We start from the raw sequence: 10,151 nt of genomic DNA, 5'->3' as shown, positions 1-10,151 counted from the left end.
ATTTTTTTTTTTTTTTTTTTTTTTTTTTCCCTGAATAGAGCCCTGGGTATGCCCATGTGCATGTGTTTTTGTACGTATCTGTATGTACGAATATAGAAACAAACACTGCAAATGTTATAGCATATGAAAAAGCCTGAGAAAACAGAAATTAGGAGTAGCAATTTGCTCTTTCAGAAAGAAGCAAACATAAAGGTCCTAGGCAAATGCAATTACAGTTAGCTTGTGTTTTTCAGTTAGCTTTGCCAAGCTTTTCAGGAAGGTCATTATGGAGACACAGTTAAACTCAATTGCTAGTACAAATCTGCCCAAGAGGACAATCCACAATCAGGAAGAAGTAGCAGAGAATGAGGAACCAAAATACTGGGGAAGCATCTTGCTTGGCTTAGTGAAGGATCTTTTTAGATGTGGTCACTAAAGTAGCACAAAGGTTGATGTGATCACACTGGTATTCCTATAGGTAGCTCTTGAGATAAAAATACCTCGTGAGTGGGTGAACCGTGTATATACAGTTTTTTGGCCTGACTCTCAGGAGTCAGGACAGGTTAGGTGCACACTGGATAGGAATAGGCTCTTTGCAGGAAAGCTCCTGGGAGTTCTGGTAGAAAAGTTTACCAAATGCCAACCATGCACTCTCATGGCAAAGAAAGCCAGTAGCCTCTTGGGCTGTGCTGCCAGCAGGCTGAGGGAGTTGATCCTTCACCTTTGCTAGGCTCTAGTGAGACACACCTGGAGTGCTGGGTCCAGTGCTGGGCTACCCAGTACAAGAGAGACATGGACACACCTGGAGAGGGTCCAGAGAAGGGTCACAAAGGTGATTGAGGGCTTGAAGCTTCTCTCCTATAAGATGAAGCTGAGAGAGCTAGGACTGTTCATCCTGGAGAAGAAAAGGCTCAGGCAGATCTTAGTAACACATATAAATACATGACAGGATGGTGTAGGGAAGCAGGCATCTGACTCTTGCTGGAGATGCCAAACAATAGGACAAAAGGCAAAGGACACAGGTTGCAACACAAGACATGCCAGCTTGCTATGGGGAATTTGCTTTTTACCGTGAGGTAGTCAAGTACTGGAACAGGGCATAAAGAGATTGTGGGATGTCCCTCCTTGGAAGTGTACAAAACTTGACTGGATGAGTAACGTGATCGAAGCTTGCTCCCTTGAGCCTCCAGGTGACCTTCAAAGGTGACTTACACCCCAATTATTCTATTACCCTGTTTGCAGAATAGAGGTGCTCATGTCAGTAGTCCACAGTCTGAATTTCAAAACTAGGTCCAAAATCTGCCTACAAACAAACCTCAGAGCTCTAAGACTTCAGTCTTTTTTTTCTGGCACCTTATTTGCTCTGCAGTGCTTAATATGTGCAGACAATAAGAAGCCTGGCAGAAAAAGAAATGGAGGACCATAACAGTTAACTTACAACTACAGTATTTCATGCTTTGGAAAGCTTCCTTTCATTATTTTAAATGTCCTTTTGATATAGATTAACAGCAAAAGGAAAAAATAATGAGAAGCCAATAGAAAAGGGCTAAAGTATTTACAGTTAACAAAACCATCCATCACAATCTAAATGATTGCTATATTACACTTTTCAGCCTAATTGTAAAATCTATTTGGAGCATTGACTTCACTGTGTATTTGAACACATTTCTGAGCACTAAACAAACTATAAGTAATGGCTGTGAGATCAGCTATGGTTGAGCAAATGACAGTCTGCTTCTATAGTAATAAGTGTTATTAGCATCTGAAGAAGTAAAAAGAACAAATACAATGCTTGAACAAATAACATATGCTTTCACTGAAATCTTCACAATTATTTTCTGTGTTATTCTTCAAATCTGACCACAATTTCATCATTTTATTACACCTCACTCTTGCTTGAATGGTAGCAAATGAAGAAATAACAAAGTAAATCTATTATATGTTTTTACCGAAGAGAAACTATTCCAACTAACTAAATGCAAGTAAAACTTAAAATGGAGTAACATGACATTTCCTTAAATGTGTGTGTTTTTCGCTATGTATTTTTAGTCCTCTTTCCTAAGAAAATAATATTTGTACTACTGAGCTGTCTGTTCATCTGTCTATCAATTTACCAGTAAAATCTTGACCTGAGGTTTCAGAAGTTCAGCTGAAATAGGTACCTGGTATTAACTATGGGCTTTCTTAGTAATAAATAAAAATAAGTTTCTTTTGTAGGCATGTTTATTTTGAAACATGAGTTCTGTATTTCAACTAGAAACTACGCATAATAAGAGCAAATTAATGATGTTCTAATTTTGGTAGGTATAGCTTTTATCCTTAAGCTGAACTGACTTCTGGTTTTTGGTGACTAATTCAGAAATGCAAAGAGATACACAATTTAATAATGCAGGAAGAAAAATAAAATTAAAAGAAGCAGCAAGAAAAGAAGGAAAATTCCTGGTGAAAAGTGAGATAAACACGTGTCTGATTCTTGATGTGGCATATCCAGTGCATTACTACTTTGGCCTGGACTGTTCAGATTTTGTACCTAATGCTGCCGATACTGGCAGATTGGTTGGTTGGAAACGGAAATCACCGTGTTACAATGTGTTTCAAGTATTTATTTAATCTTAAAGCAAAACATTCTTTTTATTAAATTCAGGGGAGTACTTCAGAAACACAATTTGGAAAGAGGAGACACAAGCAGAGAATTTTCTGTCTCCAACACCGACTTTCATCCTTTTATTCAAACGGAGTATTTTTGTGCTTTTAAAAGACCACATGCTGAAAGTGTCGTGAAAAAAAGAATGTTGATAAACAAGGACATAATGGTCCTTGATAGAAGAATATGAGTCACTATTGCACTACATAAGCTATATCTATTATATAAAACAGTGGAGATGATATTTTATCTTTCTGTGTCGTTATTTTAACTCCTTTTTTCTGTCTTGTCCCAGTAATCTGGAAAGGTAACAGTAAAAAGAAACTCTGATTTAATGCATGTAGGAAAATGGGGCTTCGTATCTGATTCTAGTAATTTATGCAGTACAAAGAAAGGTGTATCAGAGTTTATTTTTTAAACTAAAAACATGTGGCATATTTTATTATGGCTGTGCATGAACAGATGAAACAAAGAGCCAAGTAAACAAACTGAGGAAACACTTAAGCAGATTTTGTAAGATCACTTACGAGGTTCTAGAAAACATTCTGTTAAGCATAAAGAGTCCTCCGTAACTGTTAAGAGTAGATGTGCTTTCTCCAAAATGGAAACATACTTTCTGAAAATTCTGGGGAACACTGACATGAAATAGATCTTCATAGAATCATTGAACCACAGAATGATTCAAGTTGAAAGAAAGATTAAAGATTATCTAGTTCCAAACCCCCTACCATGAGCAGGGTCACTTATCATCTTCATTTTACTGCTTTTGCTGCTTATGCTTGGTACTCTAATGGGGGTTATCTCTGGTGGTGAGCAGCAGTGGTCAAGCAGTGCATCCTCTTGTGTCAAGGACTCTGGAGCAGCCCAAATCACCAGGGATGCCCTGAGAGACCACTTTGAGGCACCAGTGCATACACAGAGCCACACCCCATGCAGCCATACACCAGGTCTACATTGGTACATTAGAAAGGGCCAGGATCTGCTGATCCTTCCCAAAGGCAACATTTAGAATGGACAAGTAAAGAAAACAGTCATGATGTTTGTGGTCTGTCTTTCAGTGCCTGGGATTGCAGGATGGTAAGGTCTGCCACAGTAGTGCAAAGTAGGAATTTAATTCACATGTAACAAAAAGGTTTTCCTGTTTATGGCTGTTGCGAGATATTAAGGAGGTAGGGTGTTCTTTCACCATCCTGGGAATAAAGTCTAAGAAAGAGCCAACATTATCTTGATATGCTTAAGTAACAGCAGATTCTTGACAGTAGGTGGAGATCTAGTGACTGAAAAACCCTGTCTATCTTACCAATGAATTGAAGCAACAGCTCTGTGACACTGCAGAAATGGATGTGTTGCTCCAGCACTGTGTTCAGCAAGGCTTTGGGCTGAGTCATGCCAACTGGCAATAATACAGAAACCAAGCAAAACATTTCCAGTCTTCCTCACATAACTCTCCTTGCTAGTGGAGACTTCAGTCTTGTGTGGGTGAGAATGACCACAGAAGAGGAGCATAGCTTCATTGAGAAAACCACCACATTCTTAGAAGTCTTGGCATAGCCTTAAGAGGTAAGATCTGAAACCCCTTCTGAGGCTAAGAGAGTAGCCAGCAATCCACGCCCAGACAGAAACATTTGTGTTTTGGCTGAACTTATCTCTTGAATGTAATGCTGGTCCTGCTCTCCCTTCCTAGAATGGAAATTTGAAAATGAAACACTCGTCTCTAAATTTCTCCTGGAAAGGAGTACAAGTTTGGTCCTTGCCCAAAACATCAGCCACCATAAAAGGAAGGTAACCTGAGGAAAAATGCACGTCTTGGGTGGTGCACAGGGGGAATCTGGATTTCAGATGCATCATTGGATTCCAGGACTGAAATTTTTCCTGAAGACAAGCCTCAGGTAGGGAGTGTGGAGACAGCTTCTACACACACCAAGGCACACAGAGAGGAGAAAATAAACTAGAAAAACTAATGAACTAAGAAATTATAGGAGACAAAAGGAAATAGAACATGATAAGATTACAGTTGCACAAGAAGTGAGGAAACAGCAAGATGCTGATATTCTCATCATGGCAGCTGGGAGAGGACAGCGAACAGAAGGCACCAGATCAGCTAAGTGGACACCAAGTACAGGCACATGAGCTCACTTTTTGAACACAGCCAGCAAAAAAGTCTCCAGTCTTCACTGCTTGAAGTTCACAGTCATGAGAAGTGTGAATATGTGTAAATATATACGGTCACTTGAGAAGAAACCCACAAGCTCACTAGCCAGTTTCTCTCCCTTCATTAGCGCAAACTTAAGAGTAAGCACTTTGAGTTATGGTCTCATTACTGAGATTTAATTACTTTTTCTAAATGTTCTGCAGAACATTTACTTGTACATTGCAAAGTATTACAGTATAGTCACAACTTGGGCTCTCAATTACAGGAGAACTAGGCAGGAAAGAAGTTTAGTTAATTAGAGTCACTGAAGCTTAATCAATTCCTCTGTGTATGCAGAGGAGAGCATGCCAAAATTTACTCCATTTCTGGAGCCACCTCACTGTCTGGTATAGATTATTAAAACTTTCATGCAAAGGGAAAAAATCAATAGCTGATATTTTAAAATGGCTGTTATTTTGCATTTTCTACATTGAGCCAGACTCTTTTTTGCTTCAATTCTGTTTTTTGCAGACTAAATGTTTTTGTGTCTGAGACTGTTTCTGACTGCCCATCTTTAAGTAGCACTTAATCTCAAAGTGCTTCCATTTTGAAGCCCCAAACCAGCACCCCAGGCCTATTTGAAGATCAGCCTGTCTAGGGAGAACCTTCACAAATTGTGAGTAAAGCTGCAGCTCTTCTTCATGCTTTGTCTAGCCTCACTAAAATGCCAGCTCTGTTTGTACAGTGGTGTTCCTTTGGAAGAATGGGGGCGATTTCCAGGCATTTTGGGGGAAAGAATTCACACGATCTGGAAAAATTACATAAATATTTTGAAATATATCAATTCTATGTAATTAGGTACAGTGTAAATATACATATATATATATACACACATATATGCTTAGATATATGGGCAGTCACTATTGAGAGAAGAAGAGTTAACATCCCCAAATAACAATTTATTTCCCTTCACTAGTATAGATTTAATGGTAAAGTCTTTTTTACTTTGGCATGAATAAACACCAGCACAAGCACAGAAGAGCCCACTTCCTGGGTAAAATTCATCCCCTCAAAAATTAGACAGTAACCAGATGAATAATTTCCTAAAAGTGCTTGTATGACTGGCTAAGATACAGGTATGTTGCAACTTTGGTGTTAACTCCTACCTACCACTCTCTCTTTGCAGTTAATGGGAAGAGGTCTCAATTAGCTTTTGGGCTTTCCCTGTAGAGATGTCAGCCAAACTCAGCATGTCTGATGCAGTTTGTCAAGGCCAGGCACTACATTTTTATGACCTAACATACTGGCATTAGGTACCTAATTTAGGCATGCAAAATCTAAACCTATATAAGTCAGAAGAGGTCAAAACCTAATAATGTTAAAATCAATATCCAGTTCAGTTCTGCATAATCTAAATGAGGAGCAGAGGTTATGTTCCTAAAAAGGAACTGACTACGCAGGTTCCAATCTGAAAGGAAAATCGGTAGCACCTCCTGGAAGCAAATAAAATGTACACGAGAGATCGGTGAGATCCAGATGCATACAGGATTCCTTCAGTTTGCTTTGAAACTGACTGGATACTCCGCAATAACTCAGCACAGGATGGTGGGTGTACTTCAAGACTTACGGTAATATTGCATACTTTTCCTAAGTCACATTTGCATTTTGTGTAAAGGGAATCAGGTACATGCACATGGGCACACACAGAGCTGAGAAAATATTATTCTAAATGTATTTTGAAAGACCCTCAAATTGGCTGTTCTGTTTTACTAAAATATAGGCTGAACTGGGGGAGGACTTCATTATAAACTACAGAAAGCATGTGTTAAAACATAATGGAATTCAGAATAATAATTTTTAAAAAGGCCAGATGAGTATCTATAGCAATATGGCATCACCTGTTTTTCTCTTGGCAACAGTCATGGAAAAAGTCCTTGTTAAATCAGCCATACTATTAATTCTCAGTTTCCCTCTTTATCGGCTGCCAGTGAAAGCAAGATTGGAGTGTATATTTCTGTGAGCACTATTTCATGCATTTCTGTATCACAAACGACATTTTATATTTCTGTAACTTCAGTGGCAAATGTATCACGAACATTTTTGCAACAAAATCTTTAAAATTCTCTAATACATTAGAAGAGTAGTGTGGCGGTGGAGGATCTACCACCAGCAGATGGCATTCATTCCCTGTAATTCCTGCAGCAGCAGCAGCAGGTACTGAATATGAGCTTGCACCACATAGCATAATATGTGGGATCATGAGAGAAGCATATAGTTAACCCTAAGTTATTTTCCTGTCATTTGACAAAATGCTTCTTTCAAAATATTACTTTATTGTTACCATAATTCAAGCAAGAGCTCATACATAAGTACTATATAGAGAGAGATTTTGCCGTATCAGAGCAGCAGGGATTTATCTTCTCTTAATACACTGATACAGGTACTACCCAGTGCAAGCCAGTCTGTCTGGTATTTTCTTTATGTAATAGCAGCCTTCCATGAGTAACTTATGGAAGAACCTGACTTTCCTTCTCATTTCAACAGCACCTTTATTCTACTGTTCTTCATGTTCATAAACACTCTGTTAAGGTAGTAAAACTTAAGTTTAAATATGTGTAATAATAATTTTAAAGCATTTTATGGATAGAAATAAATATGGTAATTGAATGTTAATAATGGACTCAAATAAGCTCCTTCTCCTCAAACAAAACTGATTTTTACCACCATGAAGGTATGAACTAAGGGTACCTTGGCAATTTAACAGCACAAATGTTGTTGCACCAGCTCTGATGTGAGGTGTACTAGGTGTGGAGATACAGGAACGTGGGCACAAAGTGGGGGCCTCACCACACTGTTGTGCTGGCTGTGGTGACAAGAATTTTATAGGAAAAGAAAACGAAGCAGACCAGTGGACATACAAATACAGACTCACAAAGAAAGGAAAAGAAAGAGCAAGCAACCTCACTTCCAATTCATTTGCACTGAAAAAAACAAACAAAATGCAATGCACAATGGCATCTTATCTGGAGTTTCAGTAATGTGCTTGCAGTGACATTAAAAGCAGGTATTACCTGTTCTAAGAGATTCTGAAGCCTCTCTATTTCACAGTCTATTACAAATTTCTTTTCTTGCCTTCGGTCCAGGTCTTCTAAAAGCCGCCTGTAACTGGCGTCATTAAAATTCTCCACGCAGATGGCACTGACTTGCCAGCTATTTTGTCCCGCTTTTTCCATAATAGCTTGAAGTATTGAATAACCTAAAAGAAAAGGATACAATACACTAGTGACACAACCATTGCATATTTTGAATATGAATTGTACTTAATCAATAGTATTTCTCTTAATATTGGTTCCTGCAGGGAAAGAAATAAGAGACTGCATCCCTACCTGTGCTGCCAGCTGTGATGAGTGCACCGTGTGCAATTAACAAAAATTATAATTGCCATGATCAGAACCCTTGGAATAATTTTTTAGCATTATGGATAATCTTCATATGATTTAGACATACAAACTCTTCTACTCAAGTACTGAGCTACTCAGATTGATTTTGTGCAGGTTTCTACATCCGGGCATTTCATAACACAGCAAATAAATAATCTGAGCCCACTCATTCACCAGAAGTATTTGTATACTACACAGCCAACATGTTAGACATTCAAATACTTTTTTCATTGCTGAGTGTTTGGTTTGGTTTGGTTTATTTTAAATTTGTGTGTGTGTGTGTTTTGTGTTTTTGTTGCTTTTTTGGTTTGTTCTAATTTTAAATTTTTTTACATCTAATCCAAGCAATTCTAAGTGCTTCTTAATGTGAATTCATTTTTTGATTGTTTATGCTTATACATATTCACCAGTCCAGATGTATGAAGAGAAATTATATTCCCATAGATTGCAAGTTGAATCTAAATTACACTTCAGAAGGAGCACTTCTGAGTGCATTGTTGCTAATGATTTAACTGTCAGAAGATCTACAAACCCACCCAAGCCCATCTCTGCCTCCAGTAAAATATAAGTTGACAATACATTTATCAGAATATGAGAGTTTTGGGACACAAAAAACCAGTTCTCTTACTAATCTAGGAGCAGCTATTTTTCTACTGTGTTCTATAACATTTGCAGTCCTTGAAATATTTAATTAAAATCTGTATCTTATCATTGTGACACGATGTACCTGCAGTTTGAAATGGATGCTTACTAGGTTTTTTCTCTAATTCAGATGACATATTTAAGATAAAAATACAAACATTTATAACTACAAAAAATGTACAACCTGTCTTATTGTACAAATGAGACAGTTATTTAATGAGAGAATATTTTATCTTAGGAAATGAACTAAAATACTTGATGTATTGAGTATTAAACCATTTCTGTACTCAGCATATATTTTTAACCCAATGATTGTTACTTTTTTCAAAGAACCACACAGCCCTCCTCTTAATTGCTGCATAATTATTCTTCTTTTCCTGTTGCTATAATCAATCTCCTTTTTGCCTGCAATTATCTCTGCAAATCATGATAAGATTCTTTCCCAAATATTGTATTTTTTACTTCATTTCCTATTCATATCCATATATAGACATACATTAAAGCTACTCTAGTGTTAGTCTTGCTTCATTTGCACTGCAACTTTGGCTTGATCTTTGATACAGAGGCAGTCAACATTTACTTAATTCAGCTTCCTGACACAAATTAACATTTTCTTTGATTCAGAATGAATGGTGTTGGAAATAGCAATTGACATCCCCTTATTCTATTTGTATTTTGCTTGGACAACTTTACTAAGATTTGTTTTGATCAAACTGGGAATTTAACCTAGCATAAAGCATGACAAATATCAGACAAACATATAAAAGCTTTTCTGCCTTGGATCAAGGTTTGACTTGCCACATTTCATTAGCAACTGTCTTCATTTAGGTATTTCAAGATTCCATCGCTTCTTGTCAGTAGCTGGCACTCAGTTGTGGGTTCTCATGTTAGCATGTCTTTCACATATAGCATAGTACAGCTAAATGGTAATAACTGGATACGGTGCAACATCTCCATCAGAAGAGTTTGGAACCTCTGTGCAAATCAGCAGTGGCACAGTCATCTATTCATGGTGCAGGAACAACAAGACTGGAGTTTACGCAGGATGAACAAAGGCTTTCATAGCCTTGGCATAAAAATTAGACATGATGAGGAGAATACTAATTTGTCCAAAATACTTGGCTACAGCTAAAAGGGGAAAAAAAAAAAAAAAAATTCTATAGTGCTGCAATCATTTTTATAAGGCAAAAAACCCTGAAACTAATGTGAAGTAGTTCTCAGAAATGGAGTGCAGTATCTCTGGACAAAATCCTTAAACTTCAGAAAGATTTTTGCCCAAGTAAAGACAGTAAACATTAGTGATAAAACATGGGGT

At 37.6% G+C, this 10,151-nt stretch overlaps 1 protein-coding gene across 3 annotated transcripts in view; it reads right to left on the bottom strand.

The window, feature by feature from the left end:
- Window positions 1-10,151, bottom strand: part of GRIA4 (glutamate receptor, ionotropic, AMPA 4) — a 217,047-nt gene that overhangs the window by 83,403 nt on the left and 123,493 nt on the right. For all 3 annotated transcript variants that reach the window (XM_009999382.1, XM_009999381.1, XM_009999383.1), the window contains exon 4: window positions 7,826-8,010. In XM_009999382.1, the coding sequence (XP_009997684.1) occupies window positions 7,826-8,010 (185 nt within the window). The remainder of the gene's footprint in view (window positions 1-7,825; window positions 8,011-10,151) is intronic.

This window comes from Chaetura pelagica, unplaced genomic scaffold (assembly GCF_000747805.2).
Source record: "Chaetura pelagica isolate M959 unplaced genomic scaffold, ChaPel_1.0 scaffold85, whole genome shotgun sequence".
Lineage (NCBI taxonomy): Eukaryota > Metazoa > Chordata > Aves > Apodiformes > Apodidae > Chaetura > Chaetura pelagica.
Note: the sequence above shows the minus strand (reverse complement) of the source record. Positions and strands in the feature narration are given on the sequence as shown.